Source organism: Aulonocara sp. 'chitande type north' Nkhata Bay, linkage group LG20 (assembly GCF_057382095.1).
Source record: "Aulonocara sp. 'chitande type north' Nkhata Bay isolate Kocher_YH1m ecotype deep benthic linkage group LG20, A_spYH_male_GT1.1, whole genome shotgun sequence".
Classification (NCBI taxonomy): domain Eukaryota; kingdom Metazoa; phylum Chordata; class Actinopteri; order Cichliformes; family Cichlidae; genus Aulonocara; species Aulonocara sp. 'chitande type north' Nkhata Bay.
In genome coordinates this window covers 35,824,373-35,850,862 of record NC_141363.1, presented here as the reverse complement: position 1 = coordinate 35,850,862, position 26,490 = coordinate 35,824,373, and the positions used below count along the sequence as shown (strand labels likewise).

At 40.2% G+C, this 26,490-nt stretch overlaps 1 protein-coding gene across 3 annotated transcripts; it reads left to right on the top strand.

The window, feature by feature from the left end:
- The first annotated feature begins 1,389 nt into the window (after positions 1 to 1,389).
- kdm5c (lysine demethylase 5C) lies at positions 1,390 to 25,388 on the top strand. 3 transcript variants are annotated; one of them, XM_086278228.1, is made up of 29 exons: positions 1,390 to 1,919; positions 3,571 to 3,718; positions 4,339 to 4,416; positions 4,528 to 4,650; positions 4,769 to 4,939; positions 5,070 to 5,204; positions 9,327 to 9,383; positions 12,747 to 12,870; positions 13,137 to 13,411; positions 13,656 to 13,814; positions 13,925 to 14,044; positions 14,147 to 14,305; positions 15,050 to 15,231; positions 15,365 to 15,527; positions 17,145 to 17,264; positions 17,354 to 17,548; positions 17,675 to 17,856; positions 17,991 to 18,115; positions 18,214 to 18,361; positions 18,436 to 18,526; positions 19,151 to 19,533; positions 19,649 to 19,787; positions 19,894 to 20,073; positions 20,319 to 20,447; positions 20,582 to 21,331; positions 21,434 to 21,476; positions 21,556 to 21,755; positions 24,014 to 24,190; positions 24,277 to 25,388. In XM_086278228.1, the coding sequence occupies exons 2-29, from the start codon at positions 3,575 to 3,577 to the stop codon at positions 24,283 to 24,285; spliced, it is 4,761 nt and encodes a 1,586-aa protein (XP_086134354.1). In that variant the 5' UTR covers positions 1,390 to 1,919; positions 3,571 to 3,574; the 3' UTR covers positions 24,286 to 25,388. The 3 variants fall into 3 exon arrangements, with proteins under 3 accessions (XP_086134354.1, XP_086134356.1, XP_086134355.1); XM_086278229.1 differs by lacking the exon at positions 1,390 to 1,919 and adding an exon at positions 1,947 to 2,351; XM_086278230.1 differs by lacking the exon at positions 9,327 to 9,383 and having other exon boundaries at positions 1,391 to 1,919.
- Positions 25,389 to 26,490: the final 1,102 nt, after the last annotated feature.

Genomic DNA, 26,490 nt, shown 5'->3' with positions numbered 1-26,490 from the left:
ATAGTGACCCTGGAAAGAATAAGCGGAAGCGAATGGATGAATGTAGCATCCAGGTGCTGCTAATCAAAAGCACTTAATCAACTGATGATCAGAAAGTGTTGGCAATTTGTCGATCTGGGACATTCAGATGTATCTTAACACAATGCCAAGAAGGAAAAGCATCAGTAATGACCTTAGAGAAGCAATTGTTGCTACACATCAGTCTGGAAAAGGTTATAAGGTCATTCCATAATTCTTCAGTGAGAAAGATTATTCACAAGTGGAAAACATTCAAGACATTCTTCCCAGAAGTGGACATCCCAGCAAATTCCCTCCAAGGTCAGAAAATGGTCAGAGAATTTGGAAAAGAAACAAAGAAACAGGCCACAGTTAGCACATTACATGTTAATATTCATGACAGTACAACTACAAGAAAAAATAAAAGACTGGCTTGTTTAGAAAGGCTGACAGAAGAAAGCCTATTCTCTCTAAAATGAAGATTTACATTAAAGGTGCATTAAAACAAAATTTCTCTGAGTCACCATCTGAATGCCAAAGTATTTTAGACTCAAATGTGAGACCATCTGTCTGAAATCTGATTGTGAAAGAGGACAATCCCAAGCACACCAACAAATCTACAACAGAATCCCCGAGAAAGAAAAGAAACAAAAAGTTGCAATCAGTCCGGTCTAGACCTCAACCCAACCTAAAAATGGTGCAGCAGGACCTTAAGAGAGCTGTTTGTTTTCTGAGTCTTACAGAAAACAATTACTTGCAGATCTTCCCCATCCCTGATTTACAGGTACAGATAGATCTCCAGATCTACCTGTACCTGTAAATCTACCTGCTAAAGGTAGGCCTACAAGCTACTCAATCATAGGGTGTACTTTGTTTTTCATAGGACTACATAGAGCCTTATCTCACATGGCTGTGGCTCAGTAGGTAGCCTGAGTTGTCTACCACTCAGGTCGATGATTCAGTTGTTGAGTCCTGCCTAAATTCATCCTACAGAGTGTCTGTGTGTGTATATAAATGTAGTAAGTGTGTAAATGAAGGGATGTACGAGGCTTGTAGTATGAAAGCACTTGAGAGCTTAAAGTGCCAGGAAAGTGCTTTATAAGTACAGCCTATTTACCATAACTTTCTTTTTCACAACAAAAGGGTGTTGCCTGATGATAAACTTTCAGGAAGATCTGCACGGCAATAAATAACCAGGAACCAACCTGGTGAAAGTCTGATACTGTTATTGATTTGTTTGTTTATTTTTTTCATTATCAAGCTTGTCATTTTTCTGCTAACATTTAATGTTTCGTATTCCTTCCGAAATTCTGGAAGAGAACGGAAGAGCACTATCGTGCTGATCATTATCAGTGACTTGTTAATGTGCTGCGGAAGCGCAGGCGTCACAGATGTGAACTTTTTTTTCTTTTTTCCTCCCTTAAATACACAGTGGAACCTCCCTTCTTCTGACCTACTTCTTCCCCAACTGGTCGCGCAGCAATTACATGCTTTGTGTTTTGCCTACGTGGGTACTACTTTCAGGGAGTAAACGTGAGAGACGTGAGAGATTTGAGGTTGTACTTCGGTCGTGAGAAAAAAGCTAAGATGGCGTCTCGTCAAGAAAGATAGGATGGCCTGAGGAGAGTAATGATGTTGATCGGAAAATGACTGATAACGACATAATTGACAAAGTTTGAGAACCTCGTTTAGTATTAAACGAACATCAGCAATCCATGTTTTGAGCCCGTATGCTTGACAGACCGGAGTATATGGAGCGCTGAAGCTAAAAAAAAAACGGTCAACTTTGCTAGCAGCGGTAGCTAGCCAACTGGACCGAGCACAGCTGGCCATCGTTAGCTAAGCCACCAGTCATCACAACAACAGAGGAAGGAGAGCGGCCACAATCCCTATCATACCCCGGGACATCGAGGTGTCTTCGGGTCAGTCACGGGAATGCAGCGAGATGTTGTAGTGTAATCAGATCAACAGATAACTGCATATCAACTTGCATATATACGATTAATGTTCACTAGCTGCGTGTTGGCGTCGACTTCAGCGACATTATGTAGGTTAGCTGGTCTGCGGCTGTAGTATTGACTTAGTTTTTTCAGCCGCCCAGTTAGCTAACTAAGGCTAGTTACCTACCACTGTGGGTGGCGATGGGACGGAGCTGAGAAAAAAAGTGCAGGCCTCGGTGCTAGCGTTTAGCCACAAGCTGCGTTATCGCCTCTGATAGCCGGACAATAGACACAAATAGAGTTCCTAGGTGACAGAAGACGAGAAATGAATGACACATAGCTAACCCACTATAAATAACGGAACTGGAGGCATTTTCTGATAATTTATTTCTGTCGTTACGCTTCTGGTTGAAGGTAAGGTTCGTTTAAACGGCAGTTATGTTAAGTTTAGTTGGTAGAAGCTAACAGTTGTAACCTAATAGTTACATGTGTTATTTAATAGTGGTGTTTAGATGTTACTCTTTGGCTTCTGTAAAGAGGTTATTGTATTTGTCATATTTAGTAATCTAATCCAGCCCACTCATGAGTGGTGATAGCTGCAAGGCCTTCTGTATCTGAGGGTTCATGGCCTCCACGCCATTGTTTGGGATTAGATGGATGTGAAATATGTTACTGAAGTCCCAGCTTCAAGTTCCTTTTCTATTTTTATTTTAATAAAATAATTTTATTTTTTTTTAATAAAATAAAAATAGAAACGTTGAAAAGCTAAGGCACTAGATTGACACTTTTTGCAGGCTGGTACAGATATTTAATGTACACATTGACAACAGTGCTTCTTGATCATTTTCATATAGAAATTACTCGTGTGTTTTATCAAATTTAATTATTCTTGTGTAGCCCAAATGATAAAGAAGAACTTAAAACCTTAGCCCCTTCCAACACTGGGCCTTTAGACCTACCAGACCATGGCATTTGTTTTGTTGTCTGATGATGGGGGAGGGGTTTTTAACAAGGAGCACTTCAAGGGTAAAAAACAAATCATAGTCCTGGGATTTCCCAGCATGATATATGTTATTATTAAGAAATGTGTAAACTGTTGTGAATACTAGAAACAGTGTTTTCAACATGATCATCACACATCTGTATATATGTAAACCTGAGAGCAGAATAAGGAAGTGATGATTTGGCATGACTAAGCAAATAGGCTATTTGTGCACGTATGGGTCTTTTTTTCTGATGTGCAAGTACAATTTACATATCAAAGATTTAACCTGAAAGGGGGGAAGTTGACATTCCTGAATACCTTTGCAAAAATTGACGTCACCAGCCCGCCCACTTGTTCTTATTTTCTGTCAGTGAGAACATTTAATGAAGTATTCAACATGTATGTAAATATGATGATGACACTGAGTTATAGTTTTGTGAGTATTCTTGACTCTGGAGTGTCCTGTAGTATCTATAAAAGGTCATTAGGTCATGAATTGGGTCCGGGGGTATTCAAATTGCTGTGTGTACACTAACAGACTCATGTACATAAAATATTTTTCACATTCCGTATTATTGCTGCCATGCACATTACTAAGTGGGCTAGAGTTTATTAACTTGTATGAATTGACAATTTCCCTATTGTCAGGGCGATGGAAGGGGAAGAATTTGTGCCTCCTCCGGAGTGTCCAGTATTTGAGCCGTCATGGGAGGAGTTTCAGGATCCCCTAGGCTACATCGCCAAGATACGTCCGATTGCAGAGAAATCTGGGATCTGTAAAATTCGTCCTCCACCAGTAAATACTTGCTTATACTTGGTTTATGTTGTATTTATGTATTTAATTATTTTTCTTCAATTTTATTGTCGTTTTTAAATTCCATGACTCTGGAATTTAAAAACGACAATGTACAGTATTAATTAAAATGTCTATGTATGTTGGTCCTGAAGGAGGATTACACTTGCGTTTAGTTGTGTATATGTCCACTAAATCTAATTAGCTTTTTTTCATTCATATTTAGGGCTTGGTCAAAAGTTATGCAAATAGGAGCTATTATAAGTGCTAGTCAAATTACCTGCAGTGGTGTTTTTTTTTTTTGTTTGTTTGTTTTTTAATCTGTATTATAATTTCTTCAGAATTGATAAGAGCAGATAGGCCTATTATTGTGGACAGCTTGAGCTTCACTTACTCTTAAGTGAAAGACCTTAACCATCCTTTCTGGTTAAAGCTGTGCCAAGTTCTTGAGCCCAAAAGCCATTAAACCCAAATAAGTCCAAAATAGGCTCAGTGTTCCCTTTCTCCCATGCTCTTTTATTCTTTTTCTTACCTCTCTGAATAGTCTGTTGCAAGATATAGCACAAGTTTGATTTAGCACATAGGCACACATGTTCTAATTGAATGTCTTTCCTACTAAATAGGACTGGCAGCCTCCATTTTCAGTGGAGCTGGATAGTTTTCACTTCACACCTCGTATTCAGAGGCTTAATGAATTAGAGGTGAGTCCCCCCCCCTCCCCCCCCTTTTTAAATTTCTTTATTTGTCAGTAATTTATTTGGGTGGAAAAGGCTATAGTAATTGTGGTGTTTTCCCCATACATCGGTTTTTAGGCGGAGACAAGAGTGAAGCTTAATTATTTGGACCGCATCGCCAGATTTTGGGAGATCCAGGGATCTTCTTTGAAAATTCCACATATTGAAAGGCGCATTCTTGATCTTTTCAGCCTGTCAAAGGTGAGTATAAATAAAAAATTTTTTTAACTCAAAATATATACTTCATATATATATATATATATATTTTTAAATTGTTCAGTTTGTAAAAAGTATGGGTAAAAATATATTTCTGCCAAAGATTGTGACGGATGAAGGAGGTTTTGAGATGGTCTGTAAGGAGCGGCGCTGGGCTCGCATTGCGCAGAGGCTTGGCTACCCTCCGGGCAAGAACATCGGTTCTCTGCTGCGCTCACACTATGAGAGGATTGTCTACCCCTATGAAATGTTCCAATCTGGTACCAGCTTGCAGGTAATGCTCTACATTCTGGTCTCTTGGTACATGGGGTGATCAGTTAATAGACAGCCTTCAAATTGAGTTTATCTGTGAATATTATTAAGAATTTTTTTTTCTTTCCTTAAAAAAACCAAACACTTACCAGCACTGTAAGCCGAAGCACTATGATGGGGAAGATGTGGACAAAGAGTACAAGCCTCACTCCATTCCCCTACGACAGTCAGTGCAGCCACCCAAAATCAGCAGTTATGGACGCAGAGCAAACCGCTGCCAGCCTGATGTGAGTGAGACTATCAGTCCTTAATGCTCTTTGAGTATATTTGCATACCTCTGTGACCAATGACTCTGTTGATGTGTATTTTGGTTACATAAATGGCATTTGTTGAATCACATTTCCAAATAGGCTTGCTGCCTCAAAAAGAAACTGTCCACCACAGAAAAAGTTGTTTGTAAAGCAATGCAAAACTCGTGTTGGTTTGGTTAATCTAGTCTGTTTCAGCAGCAGTGTGGTTTTAATGTAGTCCAATTTAACCTGTGTGTGTGTGTGACCACCTGGTATTCATGTAGTTTTCAGGCAGCCTGATTGGGCTTATTTATAATTATAGAAGGGAAGAAAATGTGACTGTTGTGACTTAAAAAACTTCTTATGTAGAAAGTGTTGTGGTCAAAATAAACAGCAGTACAATCAGCACTGGTTACATTTACTGGAAAGATGCATAAAATTAGCAAGTGCAAACCTAAGAAACTTTTCTAGGAGGACTTAAATTATGCAACTAAATTAGATGTTTACTTTGATTTTTCTATCTTGCATTACAACATTTTAAATCTAAGTGTAACATAGTTATCTGCACATTTTTATTGTTCAATCTAGAAGTAACAGTGAATTCAGAAGCCTGTTCCGTCATGCTTAAATTTTAGTGTCATTTAACAGTTCACTTTCTACTTCTGTGATAATTTTGCATAGAAATAACAGTGCTTCCATCACTGCAGGCACACCATTTACACTGCAAGTGTTTGAAAATCTTATTGAGTGGACCATGCCGTCATGCTACTGTTTCCAAGTCCTTTATGTACCCATGTGAATCAGTTGTATCTGGAAAATGAGAGTGCACCCAGAGCGCATCATAGTTTGCTTATTCTCCATCCTGTCGCGCTGCTTTGCTTTCCTCTGCTGTCGCTCCTCTTTGCACTATTACAGTGGGGCAAAAAAGTATTTAGTCAGCCACCGATTGTGCAAGTTCCCCCACCTAAAATGATGACAGAGGTCAGTAATTTGCACCAGAGGTACACTTCAACTGTGAGAGACAGAATGTGAAAAAAAAATCCATGAATCCACATGGTAGGATTTGTAAAGAATTTATTCGTAAATTAGGGTGGAAAATAAGTATTTGGTCAATAACAAAAATACAACTCAATACTTTGTAACATAACCTTTGTTGGCAATAACAGAGGTCAAACGTTTACTATAGGTCTTTACCAGGTTTGCACACACAGTAGCTGGTATTTTGGCCCATTCCTCCATGCAGATCTTCTCGAGAGCAGTGATGTTTTGGGGCTGTCGCCGAGCAACACGGACTTTCAACTCCCGCCACAGATTTTCTATGGGGTTGAGGTCTGGAGACTGGCTAGGCCACTCCAGGACTTTCAAATGCTTCTTACGGAGCCACTCCTTTGTTGCCCGGGCGGTGTGTTTTGGATCATTGTCATGTTGGAAGACCCAGCCTCGTTTCATCTTCAAAGTTCTCACTGATGGAAGGAGGTTTTGGCTCAAAATCTCACGATACATGGCCCCATTCATTCTGTCCTTAACACGGATCAGTCGTCCTGTCCCCTTGGCAGAAAAACAGCCCCATAGCATGATGTTTCCACCCCCATGCTTCACAGTAGGTATGGTGTTCTTGGGATGCAACTCAGTATTCTTCTTCCTCCAAACACGACGAGTTGAGTTTATACCAAAAAGTTCTACTTTGGTTTCATCTGACCACATGACATTCTCCCAATCCTCTGCTGTATCATCCATGTGCTCTCTGGCAAACTTCAGACGGGCCTGGACATGCACTGGCTTCAGCAGCGGAACACGTCTGGCACTGCGGGATTTGATTCCCTGCCGTTGTAGTGTGTTACTGATGGTGACCTTTGTTACTTTGGTCCCAGCTCTCTGCAGGTCATTCACCAGGTCCCCCCGTGTGGTTCTGGGATCTTTGCTCACCGTTCTCATGATCATTTTGACCCCACGGGATGAGATCTTGCGTGGAGCCCCAGATCGAGGGAGATTATCAGTGGTCTTGTATGTCTTCAATTTTCTGATGATTGCTCCCACAGTTGATTTTTTCACACCAAGCTGCTTGCCTATTGTAGATTCACTCTTCCCAGTCTGGTGCAGGTCTACAATACTTTTCCTGGTGTCCTTCGAAAGCTCTTTGGTCTTGGCCATGGCGGAGTTTGGAGTCTGACTGTTTGAGGCTGTGGACAGGTGTCTTTTATACAGATGATGAGTTCAAACAGGTGCCATTCATACAGGTAACGAGTGGGGGACAGAAAAGCTTCTTACAGAAGACGTTACAGGTCTGTGAGAGCCAGAGATTTTCCTTGTTTGAGGTGACCAAATACTTATTTTCCACCCTAATTTACGAATAAATTCTTTACAAATCCTACCATGTGGATTCATGGATTTTTTTTTCACATTCTGTCTCTCACAGTTGAAGTGTACCTCTGGTGCAAATTACTGACCTCTGTCATCATTTTAAGTGGGGGAACTTGCACAATCGGTGGCTGACTAAATACTTTTTTGCCCCACTGTATGTTGTTCTCTGATCTGTTTCTTGCACTTTCTCCAGTCACTCAAGTAAATGCACAGTATATTTTTATTTATTTATCTTTAATAATTTTTACTAATCTACAACCCAACTTTTGGACAAACCTACATTCACATCTGCTTCTACTTAGATGCAGCATGGCTGCCTGTAGATTTTAATTTTCTTTATTTTTTTATGTGCATTTTTATTTTGCACATTTAAGTTTGAGAACAAACAATTTTGAAAATTAATGTGTGCAGTTGTGACGAGTTAACTGACGGTGATTACTGCCTAAGAATGTCCTTTTATATCCTATTCAATGCATGGTTTTCTTTCAGCTTTTATACAGTACTATACTGGGATTTGAACACGTCCAGTTTTGAGCACATGTTCAGACTTGGGCTGGGTAATTTGTCCCCAAAAATCATATATTAAATATTTATACTAAAAGTGATATATGCCTCACAATATTCTTCAGAAGCAACAGGGGGGATGTCAAAAGCATTTTTATCACCAGGTTGCTCAACAAAAAATGTAATAATATTAATTTCATGGGTCCTATTTAAAAGCAGTTTGTTTCTCTGCCACAGTTTACTACAATTTCCAGGAAACTCTGCACTTATTTTAGAGACCCAAAACAGTTTTCACTTAGAGTTCAGTGTGTGTGTGTGTGTGTGTCAGAGCTATAATTGATATTACCTTCAGTCGATATACAAAAGCAGGCAAGAACACCCAACTGAAGTCATTTGTGGCTATGGACGAGGTTGATGGCATCATGAATTTTAGCCATCTATAAGAAATCGATATCAGTGTAAGTGTCTTCACCACTTTACCTGCTGTCAGACAAATCTTTCTGACAAGAAAGGGAAGCTGTGACTCCACCAGACTTCACTGACAACAGCAATATCAAAAAGGTCACACAGAGTAACCTGCTACTCTTTGTTTTATACTTTAAAAAAATCACTGCCTACCAGTCTGCACTGTATACTAAATGCAGACTGATAGTTTTGAAGTTGGTGACTGACTCTTAACATTGCTTATACAAGTCATCATACTTGGTTGACTTTTGCGTCATGGACCTTAAGTCCAGGCGCTTCCTTCCAAGCCCCTTAGACTATGCTGAACTTGATGACTACAAACTGCATAGACATAAACCTTCAAATTTTCCCTCCATGTGGTAGGTGAACTTTGAGAATGAGCATGAGTTGGAGGGTTCACAAGCACAGCTTTATTAAAAAAAAGTCTCTGTGTAAAATAATTGATATCGCGCTATGTCAATATAAACAATATTGTTTAATTCTGTATTTACAAATATCTCTATCTCTCTAGAAAAGCTAATCTAGAAAAACTTCATTTTTCTAGACTGCATTCCAAGTGTCGTGCAATAAAACAAACCTCAGCTAAAATGGCAATCCTCAGCAGCTCCTATTAGATCTAAAATTTTACATCCTACATAAGATGTGATCCTGGACTCATAATGTCCCACTGGGTTTTTTTTTTCCCTCTACAACTACTGGCTGTTCTCTCCAGGCTCTCTCCCTTCCTCTTTCATCTCCTGTTTTCCTCTTGTCTTAGTTTATTGTTGCTGTTATTGTCTCCCTTTGCAGGGTCCAGAGGATCTGGCCCCCCATCCTCTCACCACTGGCTCTCAACTCATCTCTGCGGTACTGCCTCTTGAGCATATGAGCTCCCTTTACGTCCCCACTCTTTTCCTAGACCACCATACCCCCTTTGAAGTTGTCTAAATGTTTGATTTTTTTTTTTTTGTTTTTTTTTTGTTTTGTTTTTATAATTAACCACTAAAACATTTTCATTAACATGCAATCATCCCTTCTCAGTGTGGGGGTGCCAGCCCATAATATGGTCACAGAACTGTTGCCATAAAAAACCTTCTCTTGTTAAATCTCCATATTGATTTACACTGAATGCAGAGAAACTTCCCTGACTTCTTTTCTTCTTATTTAAGCCCTTTGGTCTGTATCTTAAAATTGCTCTAGGACTATGAGACCGTGTAGTCTCATCTTGGACGGAAGTGTTTTATAATGCTATCGATGTGTTTCTAGACATTATCTTATTTTAAAAATTCAAGGGGATTGGACTTTGAATACAAGAATGACACTGCTGTTGAGAACCATTCTTCCAAGGCCCTAACCAAATAGGTTCATTATAGACAATATTGACAAACAAATTTTTCTAGTCTCGTTTTTGGGCTGTTGTGCTCTCTAGTCTTCTCTATTTCACTCATGCTATTTCTGTGTGGTAGTAATTGGCTTGTGATGCTTTGTTGCTGGGATGTCTGTGTGCCTTTTCACTTGCGCTGTGTTGGCTTGCTCCCTCATTACAGCAGTTAACAGTGTGACTGCATGTGTTCTTTTTTTGAGTGCACTCACACTGAAGAACCAGCTAGGTTTAATTTAATAGGGTTTTACTTACCAAGCACTATATTTTGACAGCAGACAGCGAAATATTGGATTCTTAATGCACTCAAGCACTAAAATAAATAAGCGCCATTCTGAACATATTGTTGTCGTCTAGGTGGTTTTACCCATTTGAGATCAGGGGGCCTGTACTATGAAGCAAGTGAGGCATATCCAGTATGTCTGTTCTTTATTTGGCTTCACTTGCCCTATCTGCAGTCGCACTAAATCACACGAAGGTGTCTGTCAACTCAATAAGGCAACCCGGTGTTTTTCTGTCTAGTGTTTACAGCATATGTGATTACAAAGATTAACAGGTGCAGTGTTTAAAAAAAAAAACAAAAAACTAAAAAACAAACAAAAAACAACAAAAAAACCAAAACAAAACAAAAAATCTAGAAATATATTTGCTCTAAAGGCTATTTCTTAATGCTCCTCATGAAGGAAAGACTTTAGATAATTCTTTAAATTATAGATGCTTTCACAACATGCACTATATTTGACAGAATTGATTAGTCACTAGCTGGTGGTGTTTGTTGATGTTCAACTCTTATTCCCAAACATGACCTGCTCTGTTAGAGGTAGCTTACCATGGCATTAGAAACACACTATTGGGGAAATTATGTTTCAGCAGTGGTAGCGTGTGGGAAGTCCATTGGCAGCTTTGGACTGCTTGTCTACCTGCAGAGAGCATCTGTTGTTAGATGGGGCAGTAACAAAAATATGCGGTGCAACCGGTCCGAGGGCTACTCTTGCTTGTGTTCTGTTGTTGGTCTATGAGCCAGCCGTGGAGATGAGTAAAAGTTGTAACATACAAAGAGCTGAAGTGAAAAAGTATTAAAAAACAATGAAGTGCTCACTGTAGCCACTGTCTGTATTTTATTACTTGTGATTACTTTCTGATCTTATTCTTTTTGTCGCACTCCTCTCATTCCTGATGAGCCCTCAGTGTCACTCACTTCTCTGGCCCACTTCTCAATCTCAATCAGATTTCGACCAATACGCAAAGTTATCCACATTGAGCAGCATGTAGTTGGGATTTTGAAGGACTGCATGGGAGTACTTTTGTGCTGGTTGAAAATCCTTCTCTATAGTCAAATACTTCTGCAAACAGACACAACCGTGGTAGCGTAAATTAAGCATAAGCGGTGAATAAGCTCAAAGACTTTAGCTCCATAGTTGAACCTGAAGCCCAAACTTTGCTTTGTAGTACAGGCCTCAGATCAAAGAGTGATAGCTCCACAACCTCAAGCCCTTTTCATCTGCTTTGATATCTATTGCGTTCAGTCCACAGGGTTTGGCTGACTGAAAAAGGTGCTTGCATTGTGCACAAGGACAATATAGGTAATGTTTTAGGTGGCCAAAGCTACATTTGTCAGTTAAAGGGAGTACAACTGCACACAGGTGGCAAATATTTTGAATCCTTTTTGATTAAATTTCTAACTTTTTTTCCTTGTAATGTCTTGACCTCTTATCTAAAGAAATTTTGAGTCTTTGGTATTGTTTATTTACAGTTTTTGTGGTGTGATTGGCAATAGTATTGGTATGATATGCAAACATGAACTGTCTTGTTGGAAGACAGGTTGTGGTTTGAATGTGGTTTACTGGATTCTTAGTGCACACCTGTGTGCAAAAAGTGGGGGTTGAGCAAGTTTTCACCAAATCCTTTCATGATTGGGACTGACTGAGGAAACCTCTTAAATGGATGTTATGCGAAGACGTTATGTTTGTTTGGAATGGCTGTTCTAAACAAGAAATGCTTTTGTGTCTTCCCTTTTAAAAACAATAATTCTATTTAATTGTGACATTACGGCCTGTTATGGTTTTGTCAGCGTTGCTGATCATGCATGTGTTTTGTGCAGACTGAAAATCTGATCACTGTCCTAAAATATTCACCCCCCCATTAATATTATGTGCAGGTAGTATTTTGATTAAATTGGATTTCTCCATGTTCTAAACCTCCCAGATGCAATATAGTCCAGAATGTGGCTACACTAATTTGTAGTTTTCATGTTTTGCTGTAATGTGATGTCATTTTTCTGCAGTTTTTCTGAAGTTTAAATCATCCAATAGGAATGGAAAACTAAATAATATCTGTTTTTGGGATGTTTTAGTACAGCTTTAGATGCTAAAATGGCTTATCTTTGTTATATGAGCATGAAACTTTGTGTCTGAGATGCATTCCTGCCTTTGACATTGCTTTTCAAAATCCATTTACCCTTTTAAAAAATAATTGTGAATGGCAGCCCTAATCTACTCTGTATGTCTGCTATTGATTTATTTTTGTGTTCTCACCCGACTCGTAAAACCAATAATCAACCTGAGTTGACTAAATAGATGACATAACTTAAAATCCTTACCAGTGCCCTCCACTTAAATGAATGGTTGCATCTGCTGTTGTGTGTGATGGTGATGGGTCTTAACCTTTAAGCTTCACTGTGATGTAGGTTAACTTTTCCTTACTTTCTAACCTAGAATAATCCCTTCTTGTGATGCATTGCTACGCTCTCATGTTTTTAACTGTGTGTTCTGCTTGCTCTTTGTGCTTTGAGGAGTAGCTGCTGTCTGTTTCTTGCTTTCTGATTTGTAAAAGACTTCTTCTTTCCACAGCCTGAACCAACAGAGGAAGACATAGAGAAGAACCCAGAATTGAAGAAGTTACAGATTTATGGTGCAGGACCTAAGATGATGGGACTTGGACTGGTGGCAAGGGACAAGGGCATCAGAAAGAAAGGTATCATTACTATAACTTTATTAAACAGCTTTTTTAAATTTTTGTATTGAATTTTGGCTTTTATATCTTGGCACTAGTAATTCGAGGGGGGAGGGGGGGAATGGCGTGGCACCAGTCAATAATTGGACAGTTGAATAAATGGACATATTGTGAAGCTTGTTTTTTGTGTGCTATAATCATCCAGTCATCTCACACAATATAAATTTTACTTGTCTTGTGATAAATGACCACATCTGACTCTGAGCGATTCTTCCTCCTGTTTTTAGATGAGTTGCCTCAAACTGTTACTGTCAAGGACAACATACCACCTCCTTTGAGTGACACCTCAATCAAATCAGAGCCCCTGGACCCTCAAGAGAGACAGAGTGATGGGAGCTCATCAGGCCCACAGCTTCCTCCTCCTAGTGTTACAGTAAAGATGGCAGTGAAGAAAGAAGAACCAGCGGAAGAGAATGGGAAAGGACATAAAGAGGAGGAAGATGATACACCTTGCACCAAAATGACAATGCGCCTTAGACGCAATCTCAACAATCCTCAGTGTGTAAGTAGAGTTAGTGATTACTCCATTGTGGCAGTTAAAATTGTGATAAATGTGATATCTAATTACATTATAGCATAAATGATTATTCAGCCCTGTAAACAAGGTAGATGGTATTCTTTAGAACTTTTGCGAGAATCACTGCTTTGGTTCCCAGGAACCTGTTTTGCAGATGTTCGGTTCAAAGTTGGCATCATTTGGCTCCAAGCCTTGTGATTAATGTTATTTTAATCACCGACTTTCAAAGGTGGATTCTTTTGTGTGTCGGATGTGTGGTCGGGGAGACGATGACGAGAAACTAATGCTATGTGACGGCTGTGATGACAACTACCACACTTACTGTCTACTACCCCCACTTGCCGATCCTCCCAAGGGCAACTGGCGATGCCCTAAGTGTGTGGCAGAAGTACGTAAGAATGTTTAAAAGCATGTGTTTGCCTTTTAATCTGCAAGACTCTTAGATGTTTTGATTTTCTTTGTGTCATCTTGTTTTGTTTTTTGAATTAATGTTTTTAGGAGTGTAAAAAACCCACAGAAGCCTTTGGCTTTGAACAAGCGACACGGGAGTACACACTGCAGAGTTTTGGGGAAATGGCAGATACTTTCAAAGCAGATTACTTCAACATGCCTGTCCATGTGAGTGTATCATTTGCTTTTCATTATGAATCATGATTCCCCCTTCAGCGATTAAAATGGAGAGAGGCTAATCTCTAGCGTTTATATTTTTTGCCTGTATAGATGGTCCCCACTGAGCTCGTAGAGAGAGAATTCTGGCGATTAGTAAGTAGTATTGAGGAAGACGTGACTGTTGAATACGGAGCAGACATACACTCCAAAGAGTTTGGTAGTGGCTTCCCAATGAACAATGGCAAGAGGAAGCTCACAAAGGAAGAGGAGGTACGTGCATTGTTTTTCTTATTTTCTAAGCTCAGTTTTTCATTGGCAGTCTTTGTTTGAGTGATGATTGCAGTATCCGGCTTTAGATTAACTGTTGAAAATCTTGTCAACTGAAAAAGCCGGAAAGTAGTTAGTGTATCCACAAAACACCACTGTAGAATGGATTTTGGGTGAAACTAATCCCCACCTAATTCAGAGTTAAGATGATAAAGGTGGAAAAAAAAATCACAAACATCCTTTAAAATGTTTCAAAAGTAAAACTGCAGCTACATCATAAAACGTTTTTGTGCTAAATGTACTACAACAGACGCTTAAATGAAAATTGCTGGTAACCTACAGTGAAGACACATCAAAGCTGCTGCTGCACATGCTGTGCGTTCCATGTAATTCTACAGTGTGACGTTTATTTACATTTTCGACTGATTTACTTTCTTTATAATAATTTTTGTCAAAGAAGTCAATTATAATTTGTCGCAGTTTAAGATTATTTAAGTAAATTACTTCTTTTGATTTTACCTTTGGTCCAAAGTACAACAAATGTTTTTAAATATAAATATTTATCAGTATTTAATTGACCAAATGTTTTAATTGAGAAGGAAATGCTGCAGTTTATTCCATTTGGAGAGACAGACACCAGTGTATCTTTGCCATTTTTGCTTTAAAATACTAAATGTTGCCAATCTCTAATCATTAAAGTTGTTCATAACCATGTTTTTTGTTTGTTTTTGCTTTCTTTTTGGTCAGGAATATGCCCGCTCTGGGTGGAACTTGAATGTGATGCCTGTGCTAGAGCAGTCACTCCTGTGCCATATTAATGGAGACATCTCTGGGATGAAGGTGCCATGGCTCTACGTGGGCATGGTGTTCTCAGCTTTCTGCTGGCACATTGAGGATCACTGGAGCTACTCCATCAACTACCTGCACTGGTACAGCATGCTCAATGCATTTGTTCAGGAAGCTTTTAAGTGCAGAGACAGTATGTCATTTGTACGTGTACTTTAGAGAAAGACTAACTTTGCACTCTCTCCCCTTCACTCCCCATGTATCTTCCATCTCTAGGGGTGAACCCAAGACTTGGTATGGGGTTCCCTCTATGGCAGCTGAGCGACTTGAGGAGGTTATGAAGAAGCTAACACCAGAGCTGTTTGAGTTCCAGCCTGACCTCCTGCATCAGCTGGTCACCATCATGAACCCAAATATTCTCATGGCTCATGGTGTCCCGGTCAGTGTCACATCAAATCACATACACCAGTGTTTCCTACACATGGAGTTTACTTTAGTAGGCCTCAGAGGCATTTAAATGCCCCCCACCCTGTCTGAAAAAACATCACCATCCACGATTAGACAATCAGTTTGTTTTTATTTTGAAAGTTCAGTCACTGCTAGACATCTCACACAGGCTGACTCAGACATGATCACAAATATTGAATGTGTATTTAAAAGACATTTTAAACTGAATTCAATGTTAAATGAGGCTAAAACAAGTGGTTTGCATCATACAAAACATTGCGCACACCCAATGTCATATTATCAGTTTGCCAAGTGTGGGTAACGTTGACATTGTTAGCAGAAGCGGATTAACGTCCTCACACCCATGCAAAATGTGGTTATGTATTGCTCTGGTTGAATGGTTACAGCGGGCATACAGCTGCACATTTTCTACTTCAAAGTACAGACAAGCAGCAGTAGTTAGTGCAGCTGTTTTCCACCTTGCCCGTTTACAGCTTCCTGTCACACAGCAAAGATTCCCCTGACAATCTCTGTATGGGAGTGCTGTGGTGGGTGGCATCCTCACATCTCAGAATCAGCAGTACAAATGTTGTTGTGCATTAGTAACATATCAGTTGTTTAACATACTATTGTCATACCGTAGTCATTGATAATCTTCTGCTCTGTTAATTGGCTGGGCACTCTAACCACACTTTGTAGCTTGTTTATGTGCCACTGATCTCACACTGGCTACACTGGAGAAGCACTGATTGTACTGTCCAAGTATTTGTCAGCAACTTGCAGAGTAGGGCTGTTTGATATAACGATATATATCTGATGACGATATGAAAACGTCTATCGTTTCATATTACGCTATCGTTTGTTTCGGGGTGACGCAAAATAAACTGTTTACGGCAACAGACGCACAAGTGACTGTTTTTATGCGTTGTCGTTAGCAACAACAATGGTAAAACCATCGCGTGGCTCCGCCCTCCATCCATCCATCCATCCATTCGCTTCCGCTTATCCTTTTCAGGGTCGCGGGGGGCGCTGGAGCCTATCCGCTTGTTTATTTTTCACATGAACCTTTCAAAATAAATCTGAAGATCCTGTTGAGATTTTTCAAAATAAGCTGAATCACATAAAATAGTATGCAGGGTGTTTACGGATGATAAGCTAAAAAGAGTCGTCAGGTGCTAAAAAATAAACTTAAGAACAGGCTTTTCCTCGCAGCACGCCATGTAATAAATACTCACAAAGGAAAATTGCGGCCATTTGAACTTGCATAACACTCGACTCCAGGTACATGACGCCCAGCTGAAAGCACTTCACACAAGTTGAGTTGACTGAGATTCACAGAATTTACTGAAAATGTAATTTTTGTGTAATATATATCGTTGTCGGACGATAAATGTCTTCTATTGGGATATCAGATTTTGGTCATATCGCACAGCCCTATTGCAGAGTAAAAACATGTAATTTTTGATTGTTAAATGTCTTTGTGGTGCACAAATAAACAATTGCTCATATATGCATATTATATACTGCCCAAGCATCCATCTGGGAAACAATGTACACACGTTAGAAAGATTTATGTTTTTAAATTGATTGCTGTGCTTCTGATTGGCAGGTTGTCCGTACCAATCAGTGTGCTGGGGAGTTTGTCATTACCTTCCCCAGAGCCTACCATAGTGGCTTCAATCAGGGATATAACTTTGCAGAAGCTGTCAATTTCTGCACTGCAGATTGGGTATGTGTGTTTACGCTGTCCCAACTTATCATTTCACATTGCTCCTTCAATATTGCACGATCAGTATCACTTTTCTCTGTCTCTTTCAGCTGCCTGCTGGTCGTTCCTGTATTGAGCACTACAGACGTCTTAGGAGATATTGTGTATTCTCCCATGAGGAGCTCACCTGTAAAATGGCTGCTAGCCCAGAGAAGCTAGACCTTAATCTGGCTGCAGCTACACATCGGGAAATGTTTATCATTGTTCAGGAGGAGCGGAAGCTCCGAAAGAGTCTGATGGAAAGGGTGAGACACAGAAGCAAACTTTATTTTACTCACATATAAGTAAATAATGCCTCAGTTGAATAATATTTATGTATTGATGATTATTTATTGTTCATTTAAGAATATGGGAAACTTCGTTTCTTGCAGGGCATTACCGAAGCAGAGCGTGAGGCTTTTGAGCTGCTGCCTGATGATGAGAGACAGTGTGATAAATGTAAGACCACATGCTTCCTTTCTGCCCTGGCCTGCTCAAACTGTCCCGAGCGCCTGGTCTGTCTCTATCACACTCAGGATCTGTGCAACTGCCCCACTGAAAAACTCTACCTCAGGTATTTGTCAGTTGTTGTTGTTGTTTTTTGCTTGCACGTGTAAATACAATTGCCATAAAATAAATACAGTGGTATTTTTCTTTTCTAATACATCTACCATCTGTGTTATTTTCTGTTATCTCTTCACTCTGCAGGTACAGGTACACCCTGGATGAGTTATTAGCCATGTTACATCGATTAAAAGTTCGGTCGGAGTCCTTTGATTCTTGGGCCAACAGAGTAAAAGAGGCACTTGAACAGGAAGAAGGAAACAAAATAGGTGAGGAATCAGCATTAATTACATAAAGCCTTGAAATTTCAGTAAAACATAATCATTTCAAAAGACGATACTAACACCAAAGGCCTGTTGAACTGCAGAAATTGACTACTTGGAGATGCTGAAGATGGAAGCAGCAGAGAAAAAGTTTCCTGACAATGAGCTCCTCAGAAAACTCAACACTGTTCTTAAAGATATAGCACACTGCCAAGAGAAAAGTACAGAGCTCCTTAGCAATTCAACAACTAGGTAAGATAGAATCCAAGCTTAAGTTTTGCACAAAGCGTTAGGTTGTATGCACTGACATAGTTCTGTTTTTTTAGTGAAAACAGGATGACTCTGGACGAGCTGAAGTCCTTGGTTGAGACGATACAAAACCTGCCCTGTGTAATAAACCAGTTGGAGGGGGTCACGGTGAGAATTCAGAATTATTAAGAAGTTAACGTAACATTTCACACAAAACAAATAATCTTCTGGGGTTTTTTTTCTTTTTCATATTTATGTAATTTACAATTAAAACCTCATTCACAAAGGCTTCAGCCCTTGTGATTGTGAATAACTATCTGACAACCGCCATTCATAAGGGAAAAACCTGTATTCCCAGAACAGTTGCAAGTGGTTGCTAGCTAGCTGTCACTATGTGAAAGTGGTATACTACTCCCCAAGCAGTATTGAAACTTAAAGTGTGAGTCAAACTAGAAATTGATAATGATCGCTGTTAAAATAAAAGTTGCAAATTACTACTTGGAAAGTAAATGCCTAGTGTCTTCATGCAAACTACAGGCGACCTCTATTGACTAAAGCAGTTAGCAGTAACGACGTTTGGGCAGCACCCTCTTTGTGACCAGTTTGATCCAGCAACTTGCCAGTCTGGTGGGGAATACACATTTTTTTCTAGTTATCTGTGCTTTTTCAGGGGCTCACAGACTGGTTTTTGTAGCTGTGTGACTGAGATCTAAAGAAAAAAATCTTGTGATGAGTCTCTGTTTAAAAGTGTGAGTGATGTTAGCCTGACCTCGGTACTCTCTCATTCTTCAGACGGTTCTACGGGCAATGGAGGATTTCCAAAGCCGAGCTCAAGTATTGATCAATGACAAAGATTGGAGGAAGGACTCGCCACCCCCTGAGCAGTTGCAAACCTTGTTGGAGGAAGGGGCCAAGCTGCCTGTTTTGGTTCCAGAGTGTAATTTACTCCAGGGGCTAAAGGAACAGGGCCATTGGTTGGCCAAGGTGAGGTGCACCCTTGGGACAGAAGAAGGTGAGAGGCAGGAAGTGACGTTGGATGTGTTGAGGACCCTGATGGAAGCAGGCTGCAATGTGCCCCAAAGTGTGTCTGTGGAGACCGCCATGGCAGAGCTTCAGGAGCTACTCACGATTGCAGAACGTTGGGAAGAGAAGGCACAGATCTGCCTCGAACAAAGGTGAGACGGGCGAATCAGGCCAGAGAATTTACATTCCCTGCCATAGTGAGTGTTATTGTTTTACAAGTGTTTCTGTCTATTCTATCAATGAATTTTTTGGGTTCTGATCTTCCAGGCAAAAGCACCCTCTCTCCACCCTGGAGGCAATAGTAAATGAGGCCCAACTTATCCCAGTCACGTTGCCCAACATTTTGGCTCTACAGGGGTGCCTTACTCGAGCTCGGGCATGGGTAACAGATTTGGAGGAAATTCAGGTGAGGAAAAAAAATATCTATGTTCTTTTAGCTTACCTCCCACTTTAATGGTTTGACTTATACTTGAAATACCTGCAATTATTAAATAATGTTTGTGTTGTTGTAGAATGGGGAGCATTACCCATGTATGGATGATTTGGAGGGCCTGGTAGCTATTGGCAGAGACCTACCAGTCTTCATGGAAGAGCTGAGGCAGCTGGAACTCCAGGTGACCAGCGCACACTCGTGGAGGGACAAGGCCAGCAAGACTTTCCTGAAGAAGAGCAGTCAGCACAGTCTACTAGAGGTCATTTAGAGCTGTCCTATACTGTTTTTTTTTTTTTTTTTTTTTTTTTTTTTTTTGGCATTTATTGTTGAATCGATAAAATAGATGTCTGAATCCCAAAATTGAAAGCAGAATACTTACTAAACAAATAATTATCTGAATAAATTCTTGTGTGTTGAGGTTGTACTAGTTAATTTAATTTTGGTTTGTACAGCGCTGTGACCTCCATGAAATCATTAATTAAACTTGGCGTTCGCCCCCTGCAGGTATTATGTCCATGTGCAAAAAGGAGAGAGAGGCGGGATCAGGCAGGGCCGCCGGATGATCCTTTGGATGACTCTGATACCAACACTCTGGGACTCTCTGCTCAGGACTTGAGGGACCCTGCAGCTATTGTGAGTATTCAGAATATGATTTTGTTTTAGTTTTTTTTTTTTTTTTGGGGGGGGGTTTCAGTGTTTAAGTTCCATCATTATTAATGCTTTTTTTATGCTAAACTGGTAAATCTATTTCCATGCCCTGTTTGTAGGTGATGGCTTTCAAAGAAGGGGAACACCAGGAAAAGGATGCGCTATTAAGGTTACAGAAGGTGAACATGCGTAAATCTGGACTTAGCATTGCAGGTTGTAAGGAGGACAAGGAGAATGGGAGCTGGGATGATCCCATGGAAACGGACACATGCGGTCTCTCCAAGAACTCTGTAAAAGACAATGGTAACAGAAACCACACCCCTTCCCAGTCAGTCTGCGTGTGCTCTGGGCAGCCTCGTGCGCCTCAGTTACGCTGCCATCTCTGTAAGGACTGGTTTCATGGTGGCTGTGTTCCTTTCCCCTCCCTACTACCCTCTTCTGGACCACCAATAAACCCCCTTTGCTGGTGGGACTGGGACTCGCGCTTCTTGTGTCCTCGGTGCCAACGGTCACGGCGCCCGCGCCTAGAAACTATCCTGGCATTACTTGTAGCCCTGCAGAGGCTGCCCGTGCGTCTGCCTGAAGGTGAAGCACTGCAGTGTCTCACGGAGAGGGCCATCACTTGGCAGGGCCGAGCTAAGGAAGCACTGGAGACACCTGAGGTGCAGCAGGTACTTCACAGGCTGCAAGAACTCAAAGAAACTCTTCATCGTGAACCAGAAAAGGAGAAGAGCGTGGAGAAGGAGACAGAAGGGAGTTCGGTTATTGTTTTATCCGACTCGGAGGGAGGTGAAGGAGACGACGGTGTCATTGATTTAACCGAGGAGAATTCACCTAAAAAGAACACAAAGGAAAGCAATGGCACACAGGTAAATTCCTCATATCAACTTCTTGTGTATTTTTATATTAAACCAAATCTGAGCTGTCCAGTAGGGCAAAATCTTTAATATGTTTATGTGCCCGTTTGACAGGGTGGATGTGAAAATGGCATCAAAAAGAAGTCAAATGTTACAGGTGAGGTGGCATGTTAATTTTAATTTAACCAAAAGTCAAGTTGTGCACTGTACTGACTGTGTATCTGCCTTCCTTTCAGGTGTAGGGTCTCTGCTGGCCCTGCTGCCCTTGCTAAAAGGTCAGGTAGTGGAACTTTCCCCTGACACCAGGGTCCGGCTGGAGGAGCTGCAGCTAGAAGGAGATCTGCTGGAGGTTTCCCTAGATCAGATGCATACCATCCACAGAGTCCTGCTAGCTGCCTCTGATCCACCCAGAGAAACACTACACACACTCATACAGGTACTGGAAAATAAAGTGACTGTATAGTTCAATTTTAATCTTCCAAAACTCATTTGGTTTCGATGTGCAACTAGAACCAGGACCAAAGCACAAAAAGACTAACATCATGTATCTCTGGCCCCAAAGAATGTGTGGTGTTGGTCTTCTTTGTGCAATTCCTTATTTGAAATGCATTAAGAAAAGAGTTAAATCTTAGAGTTTGAAACCCTGTAAATTGTCAGGTGTTAAAGTTAATACAGTTTTACAGGCAAAGGTTCAGTTCTGGCTAATCCAAAATATTACATCACTGTATTTACTTGAACTTGTGCTTCCATGTACTTCAAGGGCTTTTGGGATAGACGGGAAAGGCAGGAACATTCAGTCCAGGTCTCTGCATTAGCCTTAGTACATCTAGGTCAAATGCTTAACCCGTCATCAATATTTTTATATTTTACTAAAACGCTTACTTTAATTTTACTACAAAATGTTGCAGTTGAAGCCTCTGTTATCGTCTCTGTTCAGTGACACAGTGTTGTGTGTCTGGCATCTACTTACCTGTAGATATGTGGAATAGCGGAAATCTACGCATCTAGAGTGCGACCAAATTGGTCGCACTCTAGATGCGACCACATTTTTCAGTGGTGCGACTATTAAAAAATAAATAAATAAAAAAATTGGTCGTGTGTGACCAACTGTTCGGGTAACAAAAAAAATAAATAAATCTCTGCAACTCTCCGTGTGGTCAACAACAGACACACATTATGCCCCTATTGTGGACTAAACCAATCAGAGATAGTCAGGGGCGGGACCTCTCTGATTGGCCGTGGTCCAGTTGAAAGTGCAGGTGGAAGAGAGAGGTGAGTAGCTTGAATAAAGCGATATCAATTCATTAACGGATTCCACTCAAAGACGTAAACACAGAGCGGACCCGACACATCAGAATCAGCTTTGTCTTTCTCGGCTTTCTCACCCGACGGCCCGTAGACGGATACGCTGTCGGAGCTTAGTGATTCTGATGCGTCAGGTCCACTCTGTGTTTACGTCTTTTTTGCACTGATTTTGAGCTGCAGGTTTTGTCTCTCTCCAACCAAAATTCGCAGAGCCAGCAGCAAAAGAAGCAGCAAACTGTGCTTCACATTTGATCAATGTCGTCATAAATTCCCTCTGACTTTTGTGGATTTGCTTCCACCACGATAAAAATTACACTTCATACACAGCTCTCTGTGTACTTCAGGAACAGTTTCCCGTCTCAAATCTGTTTTCTGCATTATTCATTCGCTTATTACCCACCAGTCTAACGTTGTTGTCTTTTTCTTTTTTCACTTAAATGACCTTGGACAAGAAAGCCTAATTTTTGCTGTTCAATACTGAAGAAATGTAAACTTCTTAAAATTATGCAAAATTGCAGAATATTGTAGAATATTTTTAAGGTTATCTGCTATAAAAAGCCAGACCAGGAAAATCTCCTTCATGTTTTTCTGTGTTTTATTCTCAGTTACTTTCACACAAAGGCATGTGCTGTGATGTTCACAATTCTGATGAAGTCTCACATGTATCAGTACTGATAAATGATCAGAATTATATTTCTGACTGTCTGAGGCTAAATTGAATTGAATCAGGACTTTGAGAACCGGAATCGAATGGATTATAGAAATCAGTGATGATACCCAGCCCTAGTGAGCAGCCTACGCCCGACAGAAGTGGATGTAGCTGTGGGTAATGAGAAAAGATGAAAAGAACGATTGATAACTTTTTTGTTAAGTTAAGGCCTGATCCATCTGAAATTCATAGCCAGTGCTCTGACACAGTGCCATCAATCTTTGAACGCTGAAAAAGCACAGTGTATCCAGAAAACGCATTATATGCTGCAATAAATGCAGTGCCCAAGTGTCCCCTCTCCCCAGTGCCTTTCAGCAACAGACAGCAGCAAACAGATTGTCAGAGGAGGCCAAGATGATGATTAAGCTTAAAATTTTCTACAATATTGACAAAGCACGTTAAGCACAAGTTTGTTAGTTAATCATTTAGAAATGAATATTATCTGTATGGACTCTCTCTCTCTCTCTCCCCCCCCAAAAAAAAAAGAAAGTGCACATGTAAAACTGCAGTGATAAGCGATGCGGTTGAAAAATTTGAGTGCGCCTAACTTTTGTGCCGGTACGCCTACATTTTTAAAGTTAGGCGTACCGGTGCACCCGTGTCAAAAAGTTAGTCTAGAGCCCTGATGATTATTATTATTATTATTAATTTTTTTTTACATTTCTTTCATCATCTCTCAGATTGAGCTTGAAGAGCAGAGACGAGCAGGCCGTGGGCGAACCAAGGACTCCAAAAGGAAGAGGAAGAGCCACAGAGGGGGCAGTGGGGACGGAGGACAAAGGTCACTGGATGCCTCGGAGACAAAGAAAACCTGCCCCTTCAGACACACCCCCTCCCCTGTCCAGACCCATCCTGAGGTATCATATCCCCTTTCTAGATTTTTCTTTTTACCTTGAAATGCATAAAGTATCTTAGTGTTAACCTTTATTTATTTTTTTGATAGATTTTGTGATGCAGTCATCGTTGGAGCTTCGTTACAGTCAGTTAGCCTGAAAAACTGAAGGGACAGGGGCTTTCTGTGCCAGAAGACTGTATCAAGTTACAGAGAGATACAGGACCTCCCCTGTGCTCTGCTTTCCTTCTCACCCCTCATTTATGCATTCAGACACTAAGAGTGGTGACTCTTCTACACTCCAGTATCATCCATAACACCGCAGTATCTCATTTGTCCGGATTTTTTATTATTATTATTTTTTTCTTTTTTGTTGTTGTTGTTGTTCAGACTCTCAGTCTTACCCAAACTTTATTCTCCACCTTCCCTGGACGAATTCTTCCTGTGAACATAATAAGACTGTGCTTGACAGATGTGAGACTTGCCGTAATAGGAGTGTCTTTGGTCTAGAGTTGTCTCTGAGGTCTTTCAGTATGCTATGTTATCCCAACTGTGTTAAAAGCTAGTTTAAGCGAAGCCTGTCATGAGGACCGGCATTTGCAGTTTCTCTTCACTTGAGTCACTTGTTGAAGTTGGATAAGCTATGGGTTTATTTTAGACTGTTGTTTGGGCATGACTCCAGAAGCTGTGCTGCAGTAGAGGATTTTGACTACTGATCTGAGACAACGGCGCCATGGATACACTTTTTTTTTCTTTTCTTTTTTTTTTTTGTAGTTGTTTCAAATCTCGTGTTTGATGCTGTTTTGAGGGGACATGCATTCTAAATAAGTAAATTTTGGGAAGTGTTAAAAACAGGCATTAATGTTTTTGGTGCTACTTTCCCAAAATGTACCTCCACACCTCCTGGCTTCCTCCCTCTCTTCTTCCCTTCTATGCTCTATGCTTTTTTTTTTTTTCCTCCCATCCTTTTGACTCCCGGTTTTATTCCTCCCTCTGTCATTCTCTCCCTCTTTGCAAGTTAAGGTTAACTTCACTGTAACTCACTTTATCCCAATATATTTTGTTTCCTTTTGTTCAGATGATTATTATTATATTATTATTATTATTGATATTGCAGACACACAGATGTCGTGAGTTTGTGTATAAACTTTTCATTTTACTGTTGCCTTTTGTTTCTTTTCACTCTTGTTAGAAAAATAAAAGGTTTAGAATTGTTTAGGAAACATGGACTGATTTTTCACCTTGTCCTTCTATAGTCATAAAAGCGCTATATATAGAGATGGTATTTTGTTTTTGGGAAAAGATTTACACATAAGTGCCGACCAACAACATTTTCAGTTCTATCTGGAGAGAATTAAGCCTGTTTATTATTATTATTATTATTATTATTATTATTATTTTGTAGCTGTAACATATAGATTTCCTATAAATGTAGTTAAACACACTGATTAAGTTATTATTATGGAAGAACTGCTGTAAGGATTCACATTCACTACATGTGTTTTTGTGCTTGTTCAGAAATGTCTGCGAATGAACAAATTATTAGGAGATTGAACCCAGCAGTCATGGGAAGAGAGGCAGGTAACAGAGGAGAAAGACAGATGCTCACATGCACATCTATTGCTAATTAACCATTAACACTAACTGGAGTATCTGGAGAGAGCCTGTGCAGATCTGGGTAGACCATGCAAGTGCCCTGTTTTCAGAAAGGACCCAGGTGGCTGGATTTGAACCTAGAATCTTCTTGCTGTGTGGCAGAGCTGACTACTGCACCACAGTCAGTATATAACACTGACTATTTCTAACTTTCCTTTTGTGAAAACCAATTTGAGTCGAAGACCTTCAGAATGAGCGATGGCTCTGATGGTTTTTCCACTCATACTGTGTTACAGCAGCAGGATAAAGAATAAAAATAGTACATATGCAGTACTGCCACCACTGCATAGTGAGTGCATTATAGTATGAGAAATTTAATATTCAAATTGAAACTTTTCTTTGAAGTGGATCTTCATTGTTATTGCCATTACTAATTGGATCTCCCCTCACCCTCAACCAATTGCAGCAGATGGCAGCCCGTCCCCTCCCCTGGTCCTGTCTGATGTTTCTTACTCTTCAAAGTGAGTTTATTCATCCCACTATCACCAGGTGCTTGCTCATGGGAGGTTATGTGACGGGGTTTTTCTAATTCAGCAACAACAGTTTCCTCAAGCCACTTTATGTAAATGCCATAGAATCATCATGTAATATCATTAACCAAAGCACAAACTTGTTTGGTTGAACTGAATGTTATTGAATGTCTTCATATCATATTTGCTCCATATAAGT